Source organism: Acomys russatus, chromosome 31 (genome assembly GCF_903995435.1).
Source record: "Acomys russatus chromosome 31, mAcoRus1.1, whole genome shotgun sequence".
NCBI lineage: Eukaryota > Metazoa > Chordata > Mammalia > Rodentia > Muridae > Acomys > Acomys russatus.
The window spans coordinates 3,777,186-3,801,935 of NC_067167.1; the positions used below are offsets into that span (position 1 = coordinate 3,777,186).

Consider the following 24,750-nt stretch of genomic DNA (forward strand, 5'->3'; position numbering starts at 1 on the left):
GGAGCCAGCACGAAGCCGTCAGAAGCCACCTGCTTGGGCTATAGAGGCAGGCTGGCACCTGAAACCATATGATCAAACTCTAGCCTAAGGGCTGGCCTTTGTGCGGTGCCTGTAAGGGGGCCACGGGCACAACAGGCAGAGCAGCATGACAGGAGTACTCATGCGTCCAGGACACAACAACATGGGACACGGAAGGCCTGGGGTATGCATCGGAACCTTAGGAGAAGCCAGGTCTGTCACATTGCACCCCAGAACCACCAAGGCCAGTGTGGAGTCATGCATGCATCTCTGCTCTCTGTGCCATTCAGTCAGGGAGATTTTGTCATGACAACCTGAACACATAGAAACAACACATATGTCCTGGAAGTACAAAACTCCACAATGAGGGCCTGGGAGCACAACACAGCACTGACCTAGGACCTACCCACTGTGAGGGCCTGGCAATGAGGTGGGGGGGGGGCCCTGCCGAGAAACCCCCAGTGAGGGGCTGGGAGCGTGGTCAGGGTGGAGCCCTGCCTAGAATCCCCCAGCGAGGGGCTAGGGGCATGGTAAGAGGTGGAGCTCAGCCTAGAATCCCCCAGTGAGGGGCTGGGGGCATGGTAAGAGGTGGAGCTCAGCCTAGAATCCCCCAGTGAGGGGCTGGGGGCGTGGTAAGAGGTGGAGCTCAGCCTAGAATCCCCCAGTGAGGGGCTGGGGGCGTGGTAAGAGGTGGAGTTCAGCCTAGAATCCCCCAGTGAGGGGCTGGGGGCGTGGTAAGAGGTGGAGTTCCACCTAGAATCCCCCAGTGAGGACCTGGGGGCGTGGCCAAGGGGGTTAACCCTTGCCTAGAATCCCCCGAGTGAGGGGCTGCCTGTGGCTCACCTGGTATTCTCTATCTCCAGTATGTAGTGATGATGTATGTGAGTGGCCCAGGTTAAGCACGGCCCCTGTCTTCTTCCTGTCCTGTGCAGACCCTGACATGGGTGTTTAATGGGTCCCTAGGTGTTGGTCCTGGGACCATATGAACTAATTCAGTGGAGGCGCGTGTGGCCCTGGGCTGCAGTGCAATGCTGAGAATCAGGCTCCCTACCTTCCCAAGAGGCCGTAGGGCACCACCAGCACCCGGTGAAGCGGTCAAACTCCTCTTGGATGACAAAGGTAGCCACACCTGCAGACTTAGGATCGTCCAAGACACTGGCTGAACCTGGAGAAGGGCACACTGCAAGTGACTCACAGCCTCCAGGAGCAAGATGCCACACACGGCTACGACAGCCATCCTCTGAACATGTGGACTGGCACCCTCAACCCTGCTCACGCCCAGGCCTCACCCTGGTGACAGAAGGTGAGCCGCCGTTCCTCCCCAGTCTCGATGTTTGCTACCCACAGGTCACTGTTGTTGATGAAGGAGAAGAAAGCAGGGTCCGCAGGGCAGATCTTGGGGTCCATGCGCGGCCCAGAGCACTGGGTCTTGATCTCCAGTGGTTTCATGGGGGACACCTGGGGACAGAGAGGTCGGGTCAGGGCGCTGGCCCCTCGTTCCCACCCCAGGACGAGGGCAGTACCTCACCATGAAGCCGTTTTTGCCGCCATCCCTGCAGTGGAACAGGCTGTTGCTGGCCTGGAAAAGGAAGAGGCCGCTCTCGCTGTGGAAGTCGTAAGAGGTGATGCCGAAGACGCCCAGGCGCTTGCGCTCCCGTAGCAGCTCCTCCTCCCTTGAGTAGACACCATGGTGGGGTGTGGCCTGGGGACATAGGGGACAGGGCCTCTCTTGGTTCCCCCCCCCACCCCCCGTTATGACACGGAGCATCTCATGCTGGCTGGGAACTCGTGATGTTTCCGCATGCCCACCCTGACCCTGGCCCTTGCTGACACCCTCAATTCTGGATGTCCCAGTGGGAACCTCCCATGTCCCATTCACCCAAACGCACAGCTCTACAGAACACACCCTAGGTTCCTCTGACCACCTGCCCTGGAATCTCGGTGGGCAAGATATCTGGGCAGAAGTGTAAGGACATGGAGTGAGTCTGTTTTGTTCCAGACAAGGTTTCCTGTGGCCTGGGCTAGCCTGGAATTCACTACTTAGCAGAGGATAACCCTGAACTCCTGATCTTCTTGCCTCTACCTTGAGTGCTGGACTGACAGGCATGCACCACCACAACTGGTTTGATGGGATGGAACCATTGGTACCAACTGAGGGTTCCATTCAGCGCGCCTCAGAACTGGGCAGGAGCGCAGCTCAGACCTAGGGTACGGATGAGGCAAGTGTGAACATCTGGGTTGCATTCCCAGCGCTGCGCTATGCGGAAGTCTACCTGCCCAGTAACTGGGCAAGACTGGGGTCGGGGACGGCTCGGGCATGCCACTGTGATGGTGCTACTGTTCCCTCTGAGGGACCCCAGGACCTTTGCACATGCTGGGCGAGGCCTGCCACTGAGCTGCAGCCTTGTGCAATGTTTACGGCCACAGAGCACAGCCATGCCAGGTGTTCCTTTTCCTGGGCCCCTCTGGGCAGTGATATCAATCATTAGCCAGGCCCATGAGTCAGCAGCCTTCACGTGAAGGAGCAGAGAGGGAGAAGTGAGTCTGATAAGTGTCCCAGTCAGAACTCTGTTCCCGGAAGTGGCATGGGTGGGTCACCTGGAAGTGGTCCAGCATCTGCTTCCAGGACAGCAGCAGCAGGGCCTCCTTCCGAACCTTCTTGGGGATCTCAGAGTACAGAAGGGAGTTCTCACGGCTGCCATAGGGCATTCCTAGGGAAAGGTCAGAGAAAGCTCAAGAGTTGGGAGGCCCCACCTGAGAGGCTATCAGGCCATGGCCCCCTCTGTTTCTAGTCAGAGCCCACACGTCCATCACTATGTCTCCCCGCCACCTCTTTCTCTGCCTTGGACCTACAAACATCCATCTGACTCTTTCTTCCAAGTGCTAGGATGACTACTATGCCCAGCCTCTTTATATTTTTGAGTCAGGGTCTCCCACTAACTCGGCTAGCTGGCCAGTGAACCCCAAGTCTCCTGTCTCCTATTTCCTGGCACCGGTACTGGTGTGACAGGTGCAGTCAGCACACCCGGCTTTGACACAGGGGCTGGGGATTTGAACTTGGGTCCTTACATTTGTGCAGTCAGCACTTTACCCACTGAGCTGTCGCTCCGGCCCCACTGTCTGGTCACTTCTGCAGTAGGCTCTCCTATCCTGAGATCTGAGCCTCAGGGTCTGCAGCACCCACCATCTGAGGGTCAGAGAGGACAGTGGGAGAGCTCATCCCTCCTGAGGTCAGGGGTACCTCTAGAAGGTTCCTTTCTATGAGAGACCCTAGCAAAGACAGAAGACTAAAGCAGTCTCAGATGAGAGGAAGGCTAAACCTCAGGGAGAGGACGGAGGAGTGTGCGTGCCTGCGTGCATGCTCACGCACATGCGTGTGCTCCCACAGTGCTCATGGCGGGTGCTTTTAGGGGCTCTTCCTGCCATCGCGGCCATGGCTCCATCCACTCCAGCCTGGGTCGGGAACAACTCCAAGCCACCTTCCTCAGGCCCCTGCCCTAGGCTCCTGTGGGCGTCACCTCGGTGGACAAATGGATTTGAGCCCTGACAGAGGGACATGATTGGGCGCTGAGGCCGGGCTGGGTTTTTGTTGCAGAAGCTTTTCTTTTCTTTTCATTTCTTTTTTGGTTTTTCGAGACAGGGTTTCTCTGTGTAACCCTGGCTGTCCTAGACTCACTTTGTAAACCAGGCTGGCCTCGAACTCACAGCGATCCGCCTGCCTCTGCCTCCCGAGCGCTGGAATTAAAGGCGTGCGCCACCACGCCTGCTGCAGAAGCTTTTCAAACTCTTTGTAGCTGATTCCTCAGCACGTTTGGGCTCAGCGCCAGACTATGAGTGTGCAAGCCAGCCCTCTCATTCTTAGCCCTGTCACTCACTGCACGGAACATGTATATCTCCTCGAGGTCACTGTCCTTTCTTTTGCTTTTTGTTTGTTTGTTTTGTTTTTCGAGACAGGGTTTCTCTGTGTTGCCCTGACTGTCCTGGACTTGCCTTGTAGACCAGGCTGGCCTCGAACTCAGAGATCCACCTGCTTCTCTCTCCCGAGTGCTGGGATTACAGGTGTGCGCCACTACACCTGGCTTCTTTTTGTTGTTGTTGTTTCTTTCTTTCTTTCTTTTCTTTTTCTTTTTTTTTTGGTCTTGTAGCCCAGGCTGGTCCTTGACTTGCTAGGTAGCTATGGATAACCCTGAATTCTTCCTGTTCTTCCAGACTTCCCAAATGCTGGGATGACAGGTGCAGGTGACAAGTGCATCCTCCACAGGTGGGGAAGCAGAGGTCACAGTGTGTGGCAACCCATGGAATGTAGAAGTATTGTCAGCAAGGAATGACCAGCTCCAACCATGTCTCAATTTCCTCTCTTTGGTCCAGAAGTCTGGGGACAGTGCTGGCGCTCCTCTGAGCACACAGGGCACTTTGCAGGCCTGGAACATGGTACCTCATACAGTGACTTGTGTCTGACCTCTGCCTCACTCCACTTCTGCAGCTGCCTGGACCGTTTGGTTTGTTGTGATTTTCTGAGACAGGGTCAATGTGTGTCCAGGAACTCGTTATGTAGCCCAGGCTGTCCTGGAACTTGCTATGTACACCAGGCTAGCCTGGAACTATTATGTAGACTAGGCTGACCCTTGAACTCTCTATGTAGACCAGGCTAGGCTTGAACTCACAGAGATCACCTGCCTCTCCTAAGTGCTGGGCCTAAAGCCTGTGTCTCGCACCTTTAAAAGTACAGCACAGGGCCAATGAGAGGGCCCAGTGGGTACAGGTACCTGCCACCAAGACTGATGACCTAAGTCCTGGGACCCACATGATGTAACATGGGAGTAACAAACTCCCATAAGTTGTCCTCTGACCTCCACACATATGCCACGACATATATATGTACCTCCCACACACAAACAACTAAGAAATGCAGGAAGTAAGACATTTTGAGATGTGAACTGTCCCTTGTTCATACTAAAGGCCCACTCTAAGCCAGTGGGGTAGCTGTTCCTCAGCAGTGGCCTGTGCTCTGGGACACTGCTGTCCTTGGGGCTTCCGAACAGGAAGTCCAAGGCGAGTCTGTGCTGAGGACATCAAAGCCACCTCCCCTCCACAGCTTATTAACAAGCAATTCTACCAATGGCTTGAGCCAGTGCATTCCTGAACGGGCCTCCAGTGCTAACAGCAAAGCCCATGGTGCCTGGCACCAAAGGCAAGGGTGGAGCTGACTGCTGGCAGCCCTCCCTCAGCCTCTGCTGCGCTACCTACCTGAGGGCTCTGCCCTCACACACACACTACCCACTTCAACTCCTCACCCTACCCAGCCCCAGGTGTGGTAGGTGCCCTGAGCACACACTCACACTTTAGTTACCCTGGAGTATGGCCTTGGCCAACCTGGCAGGGACCAACCTGGACCAGAGTGTTCATTGCATCTTGAACCCTAGACAGAAGGCCAGAGTCCAGGCCTTTCCCAACCCTGAGGCCTCTCTGCTCTGCTGGCAACAGAACGGGCTGACAGCAAGGGCTGGCAGGTCCCCTCAGGGCTCAGCCCATCCTTCCCAGAGGACCTATGACTGACTCTCAATGCCCAAACAGTCAACCTGAGCCCGTGAGAACGGAGGTCTTCAGGAGTGACAGGGTCAGGCACACTCTCAGAACAATAGTGGATCCTCAGCCCGGGACTCGGCCACCTAAGCCTTAGTGATACCTGACACAAGGACATGGGATAAAGTCTCGGAGGGACCAGGAGGTGATCTAAGGCCAGTGCTACCAGGTAGCAGTCAGTGAGGCGATCGAGTTAGCTGGAGAAAACTGACCATCACCCCAGACTTCTGGGCTCATCGGCATGTGTTCACTGTCTGTCTACACTACGCATTCATCTGCGGCCCTCCAACCCCCACGAAGAACCCCCAGCACCCTGCACTGAACCCTGGGGTCAAGCGCATCTCAGCCCAGATGCATGCAGAGGCCACATGTGAATGACCGGGCTCAAAGACCTGAGCCAATCTCATTCTCTCTCTAAGAATCCCACAGGGACCTCAAGAGGCCCCGCCCACCAGGGCCGGACACATAGATGACTTGAGTACTCATCCTAGCTAAGCCAATCAGATTCCTTCTCCAGAAACCCTATAAGCTCAAAGCCACACCTATCCCAGCCCACATGGCCCAGCCTACAAGAGACAGATTCCTCCCAGAAACATGGAGAAAGTAGGTGAGACTTTACAATCCTACTCCAAGCACACAGAAGGAAGAGCTCATGGGACTGAGGCTGAGCCAATCGGATTCCGGGGAACCTGGAGCCAGAAGGTCAATTCCGCCCCCAATCCCTACCCCCAACCCCCCCACCTCCCCCCCACTCCACTGGTGGAAAGACAGGAGACCTGAAGTGCCAGGTGGACCCAAAGCCAAAGTTAGGAACTTACAAGGCTCTGTGTTACAGGCACCTCATTCTGAGCCTCGTGGCATTATGTCCTGGCTCCCTAAACTGTCTTGAGGTCACTACTACCAGGTACACTTTGTGACTGAGAGCTCAGAGGATTCTGTTCTTTCTCACAGTCCTGGGAGGCTGAGAGATCCGGAAAGAGAGAGAGAGAGAGAGAGAGAGAGAGAGAGCGCCCTGGGCCCGGGGCCTTTGTTGAGACGGGTCTCTGCAGCTGTTGGTTGAATATTAAGGCTCTCGGACTCGGGAGAAGAGCTGATGCCATGTGCATCTTCAGAAGACTGAGGCGAAGAGGGAACTCTCAGACAGAAAGAGAACACCATGTATTCACGGAGGCAGAGATGCTCCCATGTGGCCACAAGCAGATGGGTGTTACCCATGTCACAGGAAGGTCCTGCCCAGAGCTCTGGCTGCCTGCTTCCTTTCAACAGGTGCAGGCTGAGGCTAACTCACCAAAGACAGACCAGGCAACGAGTGGGTGGGGCCACCACTGAAAGCGAGGGGCCGGGGCCTCAGGTGGAGAAGGCCACTACCTGCTGTTTGACCTGAGGTAATCCTGTCCTCCTGGCCCAGCTATGATAAGAGCCTCAGAAGAATCTCCTGCTTTCCTCTGTGGTAGCGTGACCACGCACCACAGCTGCTGCGGCTCACAGCTGACACACAGTCACTCGGCAGACTGGTGATATCAAGCCGGCTTGTTCTCAACTACTCTGCATCTGCAGTTTGGTGACTTCTTCCTGGGACAGCTCTGAGGAGGAAGCACGGGGGAAGTGGGAAGAGGACAGCCACCCAGTGTCCGTCTTGGTTCCTGTCATCCATGTATAGCCAGGGGTGGACAGGTGACAATGTTTGTTTATTCATGTATTCAAATGCTGAGGACCCCTGACACGTACAGATGTGGTCTCGGGGACCAAGGCCACAAGACCAGCAGCAACAAGCCTGACTTGGAAGATGACCAGAACCATGTCTTAAAAGTGTTTTTCTCAACTGTAGGTGACACCAACCCCCAGGAATCCTGGCCAACCACAAGTGGCCCAGCCTGGTGTCACAGTACAAGGGGACCGTACCTCTAGTCACCAGCACAAGTTACACTGTTTGCAAACAAACAAGCCTAGCTGATTTCCAGAAGGTTCTTTTTTTTCTTTCTGTCTTTTTTTTGTTGCTGTTGTTTTGTTTTTTTCAAAACAGGGTTTCTCCGTGTAGCCCTGGCTGTCCTGGACTTGCTTTATAGGCCAGGCTGGCCTCGAACTCACAGCAATCCACCTGCCTCTGCCTCACAAGTGCTGGGATTAAAGGCGTGAGCTACCACCACCTGGCCCAGAGGGTTCTTTCTTTTAACTCTATAACCCTTTAGGCCTAGGACAGTGTCTGGGCACTGCACAGGCTGGGAGCAGTTTCTAAGCTCAGAGCTACATGGATAACCCTGAACTGTCACCTGCATGGCTGACCTTAGAAGTGAACCAACACTGTCTGTCCCAGGCTGGTCGCTTCTAAATGAAACCTTTGGGCGCCTGGGGCCTGGCAGCATAGGGTAAGGGGGCGGGGGTGGCTTACCCAGGTAATAGAGACGGTGAGAGTGGGGGCCAGACTCGTCCGGCTTCTGTACGAATTGGAAGTCGTGGGGGGCCTTGCTGATGATGAGGCCCGACGACTTGCGGCTACCATGGATGATGCTGCGCAGCCCGTCCCACGAGTGCTTCTGCACACAGAAGCGCGCTGCCGTGTCATCCATGTCACCGGCCGCCACCTGCTCAGCTGGGGAGACCCCGCTGGACATCCTCTGCGGCTCCTGTGCCGGCAGCGAGAAGCTGTGCAAGGAGACAGTGCAAAGCGTAAGGAGGGAGGGGCTGTCTTCCTGACAAGCGGCCCTCACCACGGATGCACCCTCATCAGTCACTGTTACACTGTTACAAAGATCTCTCAAGTTGTTGCAACTTGTTGCCTCTACCTTCTCAAAGTCAAGGCTCTGCTAGTTACACTGGATCCCACCTGAGCCCGGGGCCACTCATTCATCTGAAACCCTTTCTGGTCTTCCATCCCTTGGTTGAGTTGAAACTCAGGGTGGAGCCACCACTAAAATTCCCCCAATGAGATCAGGCATGGAGCTCCTGCCTAGAATCCTCTAGTGGGGAACTGGGGCTTGATCAGGGGTGGAGCCCCTGCCTGGAATCCCCCAGGGAAGAGATGGGGCGTGGCTCAGGGGTGGATGCTAGACTAATAGGAACTCAAGGCTGAAAGAAGCACAGAACAGGCTGGGCGTGGTGGCACGTGCCTTTAATCCCAGCACTCGGGAGGTAGAAGCAGGTGAGTTGCTGTGAGTTCGAGGCCAGCGTGGTCTACAAAGTGAGTCCAGGACAGTCAAAGCTACACAGAGAAACCCTGTCTTGAAAAAACAAAAACAAAAACAAAAAAAACATACAACTGGGGCTGAAGAGATGGCTCTTCCAAAGGCCTGAGTTCAATTCTCAGCAACCACATGGTGGCTCACAACCATCTACGATGAGATCTGGTGCCCTCTTCTGGCAGGCAGGCAGATCACTGTATACATAATAAATAAATCTTAGGAGGAGGGGAAGGGGGAGGAGGAGGAGGAGGAAATGAAGAACCAGAAGCACACAACAAACCCCACCGTGTTTTCTGGTGCTCGAGGCCCCCCTCCTACGCCTCCCAAACTCTTAAACATCTCTCCCTCTTCATGCCTGTGCCTAGAGAAGCCAGCCCTTACTCAATCCTCAAAGAAGGCGGACCCCTTTTACTCCTATGGCAGGGTACATGTCCTCCTTTCTGGGCTGGGCTTTTTCATTTTAGGTTGACTAACATCTAAAACCAATCTCAGGAAAGTATTAAATAGGTCCTTAGGAACCTTCCAGTGCCATCCTATTCTGAGATGGGTACAACAGTCTGTCCCTGTCTACCTGGCTGTCGCTTTCCCTCAAGCATTTTCACCATGGTTACTTGATGGATACCTGCCCCATCCCCCGACTTCTGTGCCACTCCTTCCTAGCTCTTTGCTTGTGGAACCCAGCACCCCACGGACATCACTGACAATGAACAAACGCTTGAGGCTTCCAGAGGAAAAGCCAACCATGTCACTGCACACAGGGGACACCCACAGGGACCTTCACGTAGACATCATCTAGGGCACAGTGTCCTCTAAGCCACCCTTGTCCATGGCTGAGAGTGGCCACTAACCTAGCAGCTCTCTGCCCGTCACTGCCACTGGACTCAGCTCAGTCTGAGTGGAGCTGGACCAACCAGGCAAATATTTGCTTTATAGAAATCTAAACACCTACCCGAGCCAGTGACCCAGTTCTAGACGTGCCAGAGCGGCTGGAAAAAAAGCTCCAGGAACCTCTGCAACTGTGCCCACCTGGCCTCAGCACTGGCAGATGGTAAGAACTGAAGGTGGCACCAAACAAGGGTCAGGACTGTGGGGGCAGTCGGTGGAGGGGCCCACGGCACAGCTGGTCAGCTGCTGTCCAGTTCCTCAGCAACAGGAGACCACCGTGGCTGGGCTGGCCACTCCTTTAACCCAGCAGAGGAAAACATCTCCGAGGCCCACGTTAGCCTGCGCTGCACAGTGAGACTGTGTCTCAACCAGACAGAGACCCACAGAGTTTGGCATGGTGGCGGTAGCACACATCTGTGACCGCAGTGCCCAGAAGCCAAAGCAGAATGATTGATGACAAGTCCCATCCGAATCACAGGTGACACGGTCTCAAACCCAAACCCAAAGGGGAAGTGTGCAGGTGGCTCAGTGTGCGCTGGTACTTGGGACCTGATTTCCACCCAGGACCACTTTTAAAAATTGAAAGAGGAGCCCGGCGTGGTGGTGCACGCCTTTAATCCCAGCACTCGGGAGGCAGAGGCAGGCAGATCGCTGTGAGTTCGAGGCCAGCCTGGTCTACAAAGGGAGTCCAGGACAGCCAAGACTACACAGAGAAACCCTGTCTCGGAAAAAAAAAAAAAAAAAGGAAAGAGGAAAATGACTTCACCAAAGGGCCTCGAGGGTTTCCTCAGGACACGCAAGCCCACACAGGCACTCACAGACATTAATCAATGAAAGAAAAAAAGAAAATCAGAAATAAGCCTTACACAGTTACGTGATAGCAGTAATGGCTCAGGGTGCCTTAAAAGGTGCAGGAGAGAGGCTGGAGAGATGGCTCAGAGGTTAAGAGCACTGACTGTTCTTCCAGAGATCCTGAGTTCAATTCCCAGCAACCACATGGTGGCTCACAACCATCTATAATGTGATCTGATGCCCCCTCTTCTGGCATGTGGGCAGAGCAATGTATACATAATAATAAATAAATCTTAAAAAAAAAAACTTCAGGAGAGAAGTGATGACGTCAACGTGAGAGCCAGGCTGATCAACAGACACTTCACTCTGACTTATAGGAGCCCATTGTACATATGGAGAAACTGAGGCAAGAGCTCCTGCTCTCAATTCACTCTGCCTTACTGTGACTACCAGCCGCAAAATAAGTCCCTAAAAGGCGAGTATGGTGGAAACCTTGGACAGGACAGAAAGGAACCTCTGCAAGCAGCAGGCTCACCCCACCAGGCTTGGTTTTCTCCCTCTCCCACAGGGCACGGCCACGGCAGTTGCTCATGGGATGCTCTGAGAATTCAGAAAACCACAGGTGTCCCAGGGTCCTTGAGTCAAAGACCCCAGAGGGGACCAGGGATTCCCAAAACTGCAGTCTAGCCTCAGGGTAGTCGGAAGCCAGGGGCAGGGACAGGTAGGAGCAGCTAGCGGACAAGCCCACAGATCTGACTGGCTTAAGTACCTTCAGACTGGCCCAGCCCAGCTTACAGCAGGAAACACAAATTGTGACCTGTGGGTCCCCTTCAAGCGCTGTTAGAATCCCATCACACCTGCACAGAAGAGAGCCTAGGAGGGCCTCTTGCCTTGAGTCATCGCAGAGGGCCCAGGCCGCAAAGATCCGCTCCAGGAGACTCGAAACGAAATGAGACATCGGGAGCTTTGGGATGTGTTCTAGGACCTTCCAGCATGAGCTCCAGCCAGGCTATTGCTTAACTGTGCCACTTGCCTCTCTACTATCCTAATGCGAAATGGGGACCCAGAGAGGGGTTGGGGAATTAGACAGGTGGCAGCAAGGCCTCCACCTGCACCAACCTGCCCCGCAGTGCAGTTCCCATGCAAGAGTTTACACAGCTGGGGATGAAGTCGATGCCAAGCCACTTAACCCAGCCACCTACACTCCCATCGCTTCCCTCCCACCCGCCCATCAGTGGCCTGAAAAGCCACCAGGAAACAAGGTTGAAAACTCTTGGTCAAGGCTGGAAGCAACCGACTTTTACACACCCGACTTCCTGCCTTAGACCCTAGAGGGAGTCCCTGGGAAGAAAGAGGGCAGGGTCATTGAAGAGGCTGGTGATGGGGTGGGGGTGGGGGGGAACCCCAGAGTTCAGGTGAAGAGGCATGGCAGCATGGAAGGTGGTGACTGGCAGATGCCCCACAGTACAGGAAGTCCAGAGACAGAGGGCCTGTGTCCTCCTTGAGCTGTCCTGGGTCATGCCCAGCACTTCGGGGACCAAGACGAGGCCTCACAGGGTGTGGCTTCATGAGGGGAACATTGGTGTCAGGACCACAGGTGCCAGGGTCACCGCGCCTAGACCTTTTATCTTGGGAGGACCAGCCCTAGATACCCCCATCTTCCCCCTCCTGCCACCTGAAAGAAGAGATGGATAATAAGAAAAATGAGGGCCGGGCCGGGCGTGGTGGCGCATACCTTTAATCTCAGCACTCAGAAGGCAGAGGCAGGCAGGCGGATCTTTGGGAGTTTGAGGCCAGCCTGGTCTACAAAGAGAGTTCTAGGATAGCCTGGGCTGTTGTACAGAGAAAACCTATCTTAAAAAAAAGAAAGAAAGAAAGAGAAAAATGAGGAGATAGAGGAAGAGGAGATAGAGAAAGAATGGAGTCTGGAGACACTGCGCAGCACTCTGACAGGACACATAACCCAGAGTGCCCTGGTCCTTGGGTACCAGCAGAGGGAGAGCAGGTGCAGGGGGCTCCTGAGCTCCACCAGCAGGGCCCATCTCTACTGCACGTGGGCCTCCTGCACCTTCTTCTCCATCCTCATAATCCAGATGCAACTTGACCTTTAACCCTGACCCACTGTCTGGCACCGGGGACCATTGGAGGGTCTGCAATGCCAACAGTTCACCTCTGCCTTCAGGCAGGTACTGGGGACCAGGGACACCCAGTGCTAAGAGTCTCCCTGGGTCCCAAGCAACAGCATCTTTGGGGGTGTGAAGCCGCTGAGCACCCTCCTGTCTCCAGGGTACCTCAGCACTCAAGGCCACCATCGCCTGCACTTCAGACTTTCACCCCAAACCAAGCCCAAACACATCTTTTCCTGTTTGTCTCAACATCTTGTGTGTATGGGGTGGGGGGTGGGGAGGGCTGAGACCACAGAGCTGATGAGCTCTATTGCTCTCTCCCCCCTAAGACAGGGGAGACACTTCCAGCCCAGGGGACTGTGGAGACAGAATGTTACCCTCATGGCAGGTGCTCACCCTGCATGCCACCTAGGAAATGCTAGGAAAACTTACTTGGATGACATCATGGTCTTGAGGTAGGTAACTCTGCCAACTAGGGACCCCACGAGATGTCTGGGGACATGTGTGGCTGTCCTGACCAGAGCTTGGTCAGGAGTGGGTGGAGACCTGGGACACTTCAGGACCTCACAGGGCCCAGGATGCCTCACAGAGAACAACCTATCCCAGTGTCCCGGAAGAATGACAGCTCCCCCCCCCCCCTCAAGCAGCACTCCATCTGTGTCTAAAGGCACAACCCGCTGTCCCCTCTGAATTACTGTCCCCAGTCACCACCCAGATGCCTTCTCAGAAGAGTCCAACAGCCTTTCAGATATTTGATGCCACCTGGACACAGAATGGAAATGTCACCAGTGTTCTCTGTCCAGTGCTGAAAAGCAGGGCTTCCCATGTTAGAGAAAACGATTCAATCCCCAGCGTAACCACATCTGTGCTGTGTGATTGTGCCTCAATCTCCCAAAGCTATTGAATTGGAACTACAATACCGAGGCCTGGGGCTGAGGATTAACCGGAGTGTGCACACAGAAGGTTTTCATAATGACAGCTGTCAGACGAATGAGCCACTTAAAATCACACCCAACCGGTCTTTCTGAGGCAAAAACTACCACAGAGATTGATGCCCACGTGCTGGGTGCTGTGGCATATGAACTCGGAAGAGGGGGTCAAGCCCCCCTAAACCTAGCTTACTAGCCACTCTTCTTTTGTCCCCCCACCCCCCACCCCCAGCCTTTGGAGGGCAACTGCAGAGAAGGAAGTGTCAGATGTGCAAAACACTGCAGTAGGCACCGCATCTCCGGGGTCCCTAACCCCCAAAGCCACTTTCTCTCAACCTGTATGTTCCAGAGCAAGCCCCAGCCCACCCCAGAGCCTGCCTCGATGCCAATCCCAGCACAACTGACCTTCTAAAGGGTCCGAGGAGCTTCCATGGCAGCTGCAGGCGAGGGGCACGGACCTTGACAGAACAAATGTGGCGTTAAGGTGGGCATATGGGAAGAGCTAGCGAGAATGAAGGGTTTGGTGAAGATGGGGTCTGGCAAGGATGACGGGGTTGGTGAGGATGAGGGGCTGGCGAGGATGGAGCGGTTGGTGAGGACTGGGGGACCGGTGAGGATGGTAAGGATGGAGGGGCCAGTGATGTGCTTGGCGTCTTCTCACTCACTTTCCATGCGGGCGGGAGTCTCCGCCTGTGCGGCCTAACCCTATCTACCTGGCTAGACTCTAACTGAGCCTCCCAGCCCCTCGGGGCTGCCAGCATGCCCTGGGTTTCACTTGGAAGAGACGTGTCCCTCAGCGCCCGGTCTCCCCGGGACCCAGCCGGGAAGTGGTGACTGTGGTCCACACCTCCTGGGCACCAGTCCCAGCTCCTCGAAAGCACGTTGGTGATTGCCCAGGGGGCTCCCAAGGGAGCCTGGTGGGAGGCAGCGAGAGGACCACTGGGATGGAAGGCTGGGCTATCGCGTGGACGGGGAAGGGTATGGGCGGGCCTGAGGCCTGGACCCTGAGGATGAGGCTGAAGATGCGGGGGACTGAAGGCGGAAGCTGAGGCTGAGGACCGAGGGGGCTCAAGCTAATCAGTGAAAGAAAAGGGGTGAGACAGAGGATATGACTAGAGTCTGGGAGCGTATCAAGCTTGGCATGGGACAACGTGGAAACTGAGGCAAAGGATAAGGGCTGAGGGATAAGGGCTGAGGGATCAGGTTTCGGGAGAATCAAGCTGGGGTTGATCAGTCTTCGAGAAGTAAGGCTAGTAGGGTCATTTGGAGAGGTTCATGCTGGGGCTGTCAAGCTTTGGGTGTCCAGATCGAAAGGGGCAATCTGGACAATCAGGCCTTGATAGAACAAGTTAGCGGGATCAAGTTTTGGGGATCAGGCTTGAGGGATCAAGCTCGAAGGGGAATCAGGTTTGGGGGGGATAAGGCTTGGAAGGGATCAGGCTTGCGGGGATCCGGATTTGGGAGATCAAAATGGGAGAGGATGAGGCTTGAGGGGATCAGATTCCGGGGGTTGGGGGGGGGGGGTGAGGCCGGGAGGGAGGGTTTGGAGGAGACGAGGCTGGCAGAGGCTGGCGGAGGCTGCGCGGACGCCGGGCTGAGCCGCGCTGTGCGATGAAGCTGGCGGCTGCGTCTCCGCAGCGGTGCGGCAGCAGCTCCTGGGCGCGGCCCGGAACGGGCGAAGCGCGGCGATCGGGGCGGCGGGGACGACGAGGACAGGGCGCGCGGTGCCGAGGCGGGCGGACGGCGCCAGCCGGGGCGGGAGGCGACGAGCCGGGGCCGGACGCTGCTCACCGGGGCGCGGCGCGGAGGACGAGCTGGGCAAGGCGTCCCCGGGGCCGGCGGCGCCTCACGAGCGACGCTCCATGCCCCGGACGAGGGCCCGGAAGTGGCGGGCGCGGGGGGACAGGGAAGGCGGCGGACACCGGGGGGGGGGGGGACCCGCCGGCTGCGCCTCCTTTGACCCGGAAGTTGAGCTGCAAAAGCGGCAGCTTCTGATTGGATAACGTCAGGGAGGAACCAACATCCACGAAGCTCTAGGGGGGCGGTGTGCGGGAGTGACTCGGGAAGGACAGCAAAACTGATGTCGCCGCGCTCTCCGGGAGAGGATTGCGGGATGAACACCCCTGCACCGGTTCCTGTCAGCCAACCCGACCCTGAGGTGACACCAATTAAATAGATACGGGAATGGAAAACTGAGGTTGTGGTGGCATATCGGTTAGTGTAGGTGCCTTCCAAGCAGATGGCCCAGGTTCGAGTCCTGGTTAAAGTAGTACTAATGCTATTATTATCTTCATTTTTTTTTTTTTTTTTAGCTTATCTTTTTATTTCCTTGAAAATCAGCTTCAGAATCTCACTAAACAAAACAGCCCTTACAGGAAGTTAGCCTTGATTGTTCACGCCAGTCATCCCAGCCCTCCAGAGGCAGGGGGACTGCCAGGAGTTCCGGACTACACCCGTGTTTCAAAAACAAAAAACCTTAAACTAAAAATTCCTAGAATAAAAAAAGGAGAGAAGACGAAAGTATGGAGCCAAAATTGGTGACTGTGGGACACCGAAGGCTCCGGCTTCTAAGCCTTACTACCTGTGTGCAGTTCCTGAGTCTCACGTGATGGAAAGAGCACAGATCCCTTACAATTGTTCTCTTGCCCCCGTGGTGGGTGCTGCAGAACGTATACAAAGTGATTAAAAATTCAAGGGTCGCAAAAATTTTAAAGTAGTCAACATACGGTCTATTTTAAAGCAGTATTTTAAAAATTAGTCGACTTGAGTGCAAAAATACTCCAAAGGAACGTGTCATCAGATATTAAAACCAAGACATTTGTATAGTGTGAAGCAACGGCTACTAGCTTATGCCCATGGCACCAAACTTGGGAATGTGGAACCTAAGGTCTCCTGGACTCCGGGGGTGGGGGGCAGGGGAAGTGGGGGGGAGCATGCCACTGAGCTGCATCGCCAGGCTTTGAACTTTATGCTTTTTTTTTTTAACTTGTTTTTTGAGACAGGCTCTCACTATGCAGCTCTGGGCAGCCTAGAACTCTCCACACATACCAGGTTGCTTTTGAACTCTGAGATCCACCTGCCTCTCTGCCTTGATACCCACACCATTCATCCCCTGCGCAACAGCCCGGTTTTTTGTTTTGTTTTGTTTTGTTTTTTGTTTTCCTAAGACAGGGTTTTTCTCTGTGTAGCCTTAGCTGTCCCAGACATGCTTTGTAGACCAGGCTGGCCTCGAACTCACAGCGATGCACCTGCCTCTGCCTCCCGAGTGCTGGGATTAAAGGCGTGCGCCACCACTGCCCAGCTCTGTTTTTACTTTTTTTTTTTTTTTAAGATTTATTTATTATGTATACAGTATGGATCAGATCACATTATAGATGGCTGTGAGCCACCATGTGGTTGCTGAGAATTGAACTCAGGACCTCTGGAAGAGCAGTCAGTGCTCTTAACCGCTGAGCCATCTCTCCAGGCCCCTGTTTTTACTTTTTATCTGTGCCTCTTTGAGTGAGTCTGAGCCATGCGAATGCGGCCAGAAGAGAGCAAAGGGTTTCCTGGAGATGGAGTTATGGCCATGTGGGTGCTGGAAACTGAAATCCCCTCCTCACTGAGCCGACCCTTGAAGAGCTTTTATAAAGGAAGTCACATTCCCCAGAAGTTCTTATAACTGGCTTCCTGAGGAAGGGACAGCCATTGTTTGGCTAGTGACATTTAGTGAGCATCCTCTGTTGTTTTTGGCTGCTCCCCTCAAAACACACACACACACATACACACACACACCTGGTGATTCTTAGCTTCCTTGCTAGTAAGCTATTTGACCGGACATCCCGAGGGCTACATTTTGAACATGATGTTGCAAACTGATTCCCTTTCCAGGAACCCTCCCTGGAGACACCATTTGTTACATAATTACAGGACGTGGTTCGGGCCTGGCCGCTCTCCCTCCTCTTCCCCATCCTGAGCCATCTGTTCCCCTCTCCTCCTGTCCCAGGCCCGAGTCTTCTTCCCTTTCACACACATCTTTACTAGGAATCTTATCTTCATTTTGGGGGGAGGGTCTCGTGTAGTTCAGGCTAGCCCAGAGCTCACTATTGTAGCCCAATTTTCTCTTGAGCTCCTGCTGCCACCTCCCCAGTGCTAGTGACAGGTGTGCCCTCGCCCCCATGCCTGTTTACTGAGGAGCTGGGGACTGAGGTCGAGGCCCAGCCTCAGCTTAACCTTCAAGATGAGCTTCCGTGTTGAGGAAGGGGGGGGGGGGCGGGGTCTCTGAGGTCCTTGTCAGCTCCAGCACTCAGAGGTGGAGGCAGGAGAATCAGAAGTTGACCCTTGACATAAGCATGCACTACTGAAGACAGAGGGAGGAGTAGTCTGGGTCTCTATCTCTGGGACTTGAGGAGGGTGAAAATTTGGGGGTGGCACCTGAACGACAGCCATTTCCCAGCTGGCTAGACCTAGACCTAAGTGTGCAGTGGGAGGCCTAGGGGGAGCACCTCACATAGGAGGCTCCTAGGAAGCCAGGCTCAGGGAGAACTGGTTGCACCCTCAACTTGCAATAAGAACCCCTAAATTCAACGTAGGGTGTGGGACAGAAGCGGGAGGGGTGTTTGAATATAGAGATAGGGGCCGGGCGTGGTGGCACACGCCTTTAATCCCAGCACTCCGGAGGCAGAGGCAGGCGGATCTCTGTAAGTTCGAGGCCAGCCTGGTCTATAAAGTGAGTCCAGGACAGCCAGGGATACACAGAAAAACCCTGTCTCGAAAAACAGAGAGAGGGAGGGAGGGAGGGAGGGAGAGAGAGAGAGAGAGAGAGAGAGAGAGAGAGAGAGAGAGAGAGAGAGAGAGAAGACATGGGGAGGGGCAGTGGGTGGAGATTGGGGGACAGGAATAGGATGATGCCAGTTGGCCCCTCCAGGTCTTGGATCCACTCTGCGGAGCCTCAAATTCAGAAAGTGGGTTGTTTAGAAAGAGGGGGACCCCTTCAACCTGGGAGCACATGGGCTCTGTGGGAGACCTTACAGAGGGACGCCCAGGAACTTCAAAATTGCCCTCACTGTCCCTTCAGCCCCTTCCTAGCTCTGGTTAGGACTGAGCCCAGACTAAGGAGAGCCCCGCTCCGTCCCTACCGCTCTCCTCCCACCTCCTCCTGCCCCTGAGGCTCCGCCCCTGGGTCTGTGTCTAGAAGCAGGACCCGGTTGGAGCCTGGGACAAAGTAAGCCTTCCACTAACGGCCAAGGGAACTAGGGGATGAAGAGAAGTTTCCAGAGCTCAGCCTTCTCCTTCAAAGACTCTCAGCAGTGACTTAGCTCTTCCTGCTGCCGGAGCCAACGGGCTTTGCAGGAATGTTCTAAAGCCAAGCTCAGGCAGCAGTGCGCACATTCGGAGCCCTGAGCCTTGAGCCCTTACCTGTAGTCCAAAGTCCCTGCGGTGGGGGTGGGGGTGGCCTGATCAGGGATTCAGCCCTGAGGGAGCTCCTGAGACTACAGAAGGGAGGAGTCTTTTTGGTTTTGTTGTTATTGTTGGTTTTGGTTTTGGGTTTTTTTGGTTGTTCTCCCCCCCGCCCCCAGGGTTTCTCTGTGTAATCCTGGCTGTCCTAGACTCACTTTGTAGACCAGGATGGCCTCAACTCACAGTGATCTGCCTGCCTCTGCCTCCCTAGTGCTGGGACTAAAGGCATGCACCACCATGCTCAGCTTTTTTCTGTTGATTTTTCAAATGTAATTTTATTTATCATTGCATTGCGAATGCATGTGTGGAGATCAGAGGATAACATGAATTAGTTTCTCGACTTCTTCAGGTGGGTCCAGGAATCGAACTCAAGTAGTTAGGCATTACAGCATCTGCCTCTAGCCCGTAGGCCTGCCAACTTTTCTTTTCTTTTTAAAATTTTATTTATTTATTATTTATATAGTATTCTGCTCCCGTGTGTGCCTGCCAGAAGAGGGCACCAAACCTCCAGATCTCATTATAGATGGTTGTGAGCCATCATGTGGTTGCTGGGAATTGAACTCAGGACTTTTGGACCAACAGACAGTGCTCTTAACCTCTGAGCCATCGCTCCAGACCATTTATTTATTTATTATTTATTATGTATACCAGTGCCTACATGTACATCTGCAGGACAGAAGAGGGCTCCAGATCTCATTATAGATGGCTGTGAGCCATCATGTGGTTGCTGGGAATTGAACTCAGGACCTTTGGAAGAGCAGGCAGTGTCCTTAACCTCTGAGCCATATCTCCAGCCTCTTTTCTTTTCCTTTTCAGATTTTTTTTTTTTTAAAGACAGAGTCTTGATGTATATAACCTAAGCAGGGTTCAAGCAGGGTGCAAACCACCACACAGGACTGACTTAACTTGTAAGCCCCCAAACGCCATATGACTGGCCACTCCCCCATCTACCTCCTCCTCCCAAAAATCTAAAGTTAGGCTCTCCCTAAACCCTCTATTATTTTATCCCTAAAGTCCCTGGTATCTGTGGGTGTGGACGGGTTTTGTTTTTGTTTTTGTTTTTCGAGACAGAGTTTCTCTGTGTAGCCTTGACTATCCTGGACTTGCTTTGTAGGCCAGGCTGGCCTCGAACTCACAAAGATCCGCCTGCCTCTGCCTCCCTAGTGCTGAGATTAAAGGCGTGCGCCACCACCACCCGGCTTCTCTGTAGTCTTGAGAGAACAAATTCAGTATAGGAATTCCACCCTTGCCCATCTGAGTTCAAAGCCTGAATTTGTCTCTCAGCATCCAGGTACTCCTTGGTGGGGGCATAACTACTCTCAGCCTCAGTTTCCTTACTTGCAAAACTAGACAACAAGGGGCCATAGAAAGCACTCTGGACTTATGTAGGCGCTACTTTTTTTTTTTTTAAGATTTATTTATTTATTATTATGTATACAGTGCTCTGCCTGCGTGTACACCTGCAGTCCAGAAGAGGGCACTAGATCTCATTATAGATGGTTGTGAGCCACCCTATGGTTGCTGGGAATTGAACTCAGGACCTCTGGAAGAAAAATCAATGCTCTTAACCCCTGAGCCATCTCTCCAGCCCCAATGCCTGGCTTTTTAATGGGTTCTGGGGTTCCAAGCTCACATCTTCACATTTGGCCACAAGCGCCTTACTCATGGACCTCTCTTAGCACCCTCATTTTATTAGATGCAAAATGGGAGCTCTACGCTGGTACCTTTTGCTTGTGAACTTTCAGTTTTTATTTTATTTTATGTATTTATTTTTATTTTTATTTTTTTTCTGAGACAGGGTTTCTCTGTGTAGCCTTGACTATCTTGGACTTGCTTTGTAGATCAGGCTGGCCTCGAACTCACAGTGATTTGCCTGCCTCTTCCTCCTAAGTGCTGGGATTAAAAGCGTGCGCTACCAACGGCCAGCTCAGTACTTATTATTATGTGTCTGCTATATCCTAAATCTGTAGTCAAAGTTCTGGTTTCTTTAAAAATTCAGTTATGCTATGTAAGCAGGGTTTTATTTTAATCCCAAGTGTTGGATATAGAGATTCTTTTTGTTTGTCTGCAGCTAATATCAGCCTTGTGCAGCTCAGAAAGGGGTGTGGTTTTTGTCAGCTGCAGTTAGTTTAATTCTGAGGACTCTGAGAGGGTATAAATATCAGAACCCAGCTAGAAAGGGAAGACACTTTGAGGGATGTTCTGAGAGAGACAGATGGAGAAAGAAGTCTGCTGGTTCTGCTGGACTGCTGGATACCATGGAGACAGACTAGTATTTTCCCGAAGAACCTGATGGCTCTAACTTGCAGGAACTAAGTCTAAAGAGGTCTACATCCCCTGTCCCTTCTACCCTTCTTTCTTTCCTACCTAGGGTGTGTGTGCAGCGGGGATTGGGGGGTAGGAGGGGTGATTGGAATGGAAGTAGAGGCATTAAGGAACCCCAAATAAAATAGAGCTAAAAATAGCACCTATGGGGCTGGAGAGGTTGGCTCAGAGGCCATCCAGGTATACATAGGACAGCTACTGCACAGTGAGACCCTGTCTCAAAAAAAAAAAAAAAATTCAACTTCCAGAAAAAGGGGTAGGCAACACCCTGTTTTGCTGGAAGAGGGTGGGGCTTCTATGGTGCCAAAATTTCTCCTGTTTGGGACACACGATGGGTCCTCTTGGCTGCCTCTTCCAGCCTGATACTTCTGGAAACAAGGAAAATCCATGTCTCAGAGGGATCGTCTAGACCAGATATTTGAAGTGGAAAGACCCAGCCTAAAATCTGGGCCCCACCTCTGGGTCGTGCTGGCAGGTTCATCCATCCCAGCCACCGAGGCAGGGGCATTCCTTCCCTGATGTTAGACCTTTCTTTGGGACTCAGGGTAGGCTAAAGCCCAGCAACCCTCTAGGACTCCAGATGAGGACCACTAAGACACCCAGCCTGGAGGACTGACCAGCAACTGTTTTTTCAGCCCCTTTCGTGTGAGCCGGCCATTGTTGGACCACCCAGACCACAGCGCTCTAACCACTTTCAACTGTAGTTCTACAGTCCCGTCATGTACAGGAAGGACACTGTGTGCAGGAAGTTCCTGGTGGTGTGCGGGCCACTCGGCCTTTGGTGCAAGCAGACTCTTCGATACAAAACAGAATCTGGTTGCACCATCATTCATCCCCACACATGTGCTGTGAGCATGGTTTTGGTTGGTTGGTTTTGGTTTTCCTTGTTTTGTGAGCTTGATGCACATGACAGTCAAATGAAGAAGAAACTTCAGTTGAGAAAATGTCCCCATCAGATTAATGACTGACTGGGGTTGGGGAGCCCACTGTGGGTGGTGCCATCCCTGAGCTGGTGGTCCTGGGCTCCGTAAGAAAGCTGGCTGAGCAAGCCATGGGGAACAAGCCAGAGAGCAGAACCCTCTGTGCTCCATGGAGCATCCTGCCTGCAGGCTCCTACCCTGACTTTCCTCAGTGATGGAGAGTCAGTGGGAAGGTAAAAGGAACCCTTTCCTGCCCAAGCTGCTGCTGGTCACAGCAACAGAGCACTAACTAGGACGCCAGCTCATTTTTCTGTCTACAGTAAATGCACACCGGTCATCCCATCACTCAAAGAGCTGAAGCAGAAGGATGGTTGTAATAGGCCAGGCTGGGCCACCGATAACAAAACAAAACAGCAACTCTTCCAAGAAATATGTGGCCACTGTGGCCCTGCAAGGCCCTTTCTCCCTGCCCCAAGGCCTCATGGCATGAATGGAGGAGATAGCCTCTGAACCCTCCCTTTTTTCTCTGGCCCCTCCCACTTTCTCTGACCTCTCCCTCCTGGAGATCGCTCTTTCTCTGGCTCCTCCCCCTACTCCCTCCCACTCCTTTTCTCTCCTATGTCCGTCAGTGCAAGACCCTTCACATTCCAACTGAGACAGGGTAGGGCCAAGGCCCACAGGCAGGGGAAGTGAAAATGTTCAGACAGACAGGAGACGCAGAGAAAGCAGATGACAGCAGAAACTTCAGAGGTCACAGAACCCAGACAGAAAAGGGGAGAAGGAGGCAGGAGGATCCTTGTGAGTTCCGGGCCAGCGAGGGCTACTACAGTGAGACTTCAAATCAACAAAAAATAATAAGTAAGGAAGTAAATAAGGAAAGCAGTGCTGGCAAATGCTTAGTTTGACCTCTGACCTACACACACATACATGTAATAAAAAGCAAATTAAGCCGGGTGGTGGTGGCGCACACCTTTACTCCCAGCACTTGGGAGGCAGAGGCAGGCAGATCACTGTGAGTTCCAGGCCAGCCTGGTCTACAAAGTTAGTCAACGACAGCCAAGGCTACACAGAGAAGCCCTGTCTCCAAAACAAAACAAAAAAATAAATTAAGGTGGGCAGTGGTAACAAATGCCTTAATTCCAGCACTTGGGAAGGCAGAGGCAGGAGGATCTCTGAGTTCAAGGCTAGCCTGGTCTACAGAGGGAGTTCCAGGACAGCCAGGGCATGACACAGAGAAACCTTGTCTGGAAAAAAAAAAAGAAAGGAAGGAAGAAAATAAAAACTGAAAGTATTGACTTAATAGTGGAGCATGGCCTGGGACTATTCTGGCGAGGAGAGAAGAGGGGCAGAGGGAGACTGGCTGCGCCCAGGATTGCTGAGGACACAGAAACAGAAAAATGAACCATTCTGACAGCTCTGAGAAGCTGAGGAGGAGCCAGTGTCAAATAGGGATGGAGGCTGTGGTAGTCATCCTGCAGCCATGGAGAGACACCTGAGCTGGAGGGCTCAGGGGGACAAAGGGCTTGCCACTAACATGCTGGATGGAGAGAAAGACTCCTGTAAGTTGTCCTCTGACGTCCACGTGTGCACCATGGCACATTTGTGCGCACACAGTAAATAAAATGTAGAGAGAGCTCCCTATGAAAAAGAAGGGGAGGGGGAGGAGAAGGAAGGAGGGAGGAGGAGGAGAAGAAAGGGGGGAGGAGGAGGAGAAGGAAGGGGGGAGGAGAAGGAGAAGGAAGGGGGAGGAGAAGGAGAAGGAAGAGGGAGGAGGAGGAGAAGGAAGGGGGAGGAGGAGAAGGAAGGGGGAGGAGGAGGAAGGGGGGAGGAGGAAGAGAAGGAAGGGGGAGGAGGAGGAGAAGGAAGAGGGGAGGAGGAAAGGGGAGGAGGAGGAGGAAGGAGGGAGGAAGAGGAAAAGGAAGGGGGAGGAGGAGGAAGGGGGAGGAGGAGGAGAAGGAAGGGAAGGAGGAGGAAGGGAAGGAGGAGGAAGGGGAAGAGGAGGAGAAGGAAGGCGGGAGGAGGAGGAAGAGAAGGAAGGGGAGGAGGAAGGGGAGGAGGAGAAGGAAGGGAAGGAGAAGGAAGGGAAGGAGGAGGAAGGGGAGGAGGAGGAGAAGGAAGGGGGGAGGAGGAGGAGAAGGAAGGGGGGAGGAGGAGGAGAAGGAAGAGGAGGAGGAGGAGAAGGAAGAGGAGGAGGAGGAAGGAGGGGGGAACGATGGACCTGGGAGAATCCACTGATTCCCAGTAAGTAAAGCCCTCACCCAGTGAGCACGAGCCCTGGGTTCCATCCTCAGCATCCTGGAAACTGGATGTGGGGTGCACACCTGTGGTGTCAGCTCCCAGGAGACCGAGGTAAGAGGAGCAGGAGTGAAGTCATCCTTGGCTACACAGTGAAGTGGCAGCTACACTGCAGCCTTTGCTCTCTGTGCCTGTTCCTAGCCTCCATCCCTCTCTCCAGCTGCTCTCTGTGCCTGTTCCTAGCCTCCATCCCTCTCTCCAGCTGCTCTCTGTGCCTGTTCCTAGCCTCCACACTCTCCAGCTGCTCTCTGTGCCTGTT

At 53.6% G+C, this 24,750-nt stretch overlaps 1 protein-coding gene across 4 annotated transcripts in view; it reads right to left on the reverse strand.

Annotated features, from left to right (window-relative positions):
* The window catches only part of Dpp9 (dipeptidyl peptidase 9), a 31,535-nt gene extending 16,109 nt beyond the window's left edge, over positions 1-15,426 (reverse strand). The window contains exons 1-7 of one of the 4 annotated variants that reach the window (XM_051172926.1): positions 14,178-14,982; positions 13,918-13,970; positions 7,991-8,244; positions 2,617-2,729; positions 1,547-1,720; positions 1,308-1,476; positions 1,070-1,183 (exon numbers count right to left, since the gene is read on the reverse strand). In XM_051172926.1, the coding sequence (XP_051028883.1) occupies positions 1,070-1,183; positions 1,308-1,476; positions 1,547-1,720; positions 2,617-2,729; positions 7,991-8,244; positions 13,918-13,970; positions 14,178-14,273 (973 nt within the window). In that variant the 5' untranslated portion in view covers positions 14,274-14,982. Of the gene's footprint in view, positions 1-1,069; positions 1,184-1,307; positions 1,477-1,546; positions 1,721-2,616; positions 2,730-7,990; positions 8,245-11,314; positions 11,533-13,917; positions 13,971-14,177; positions 14,983-15,303 lie in introns of those variants that run through there. The other 3 variants (XM_051172924.1, XM_051172923.1, XM_051172922.1) reach the window with 3 other exon arrangements.
* Positions 15,427-24,750: the final 9,324 nt, after the last annotated feature.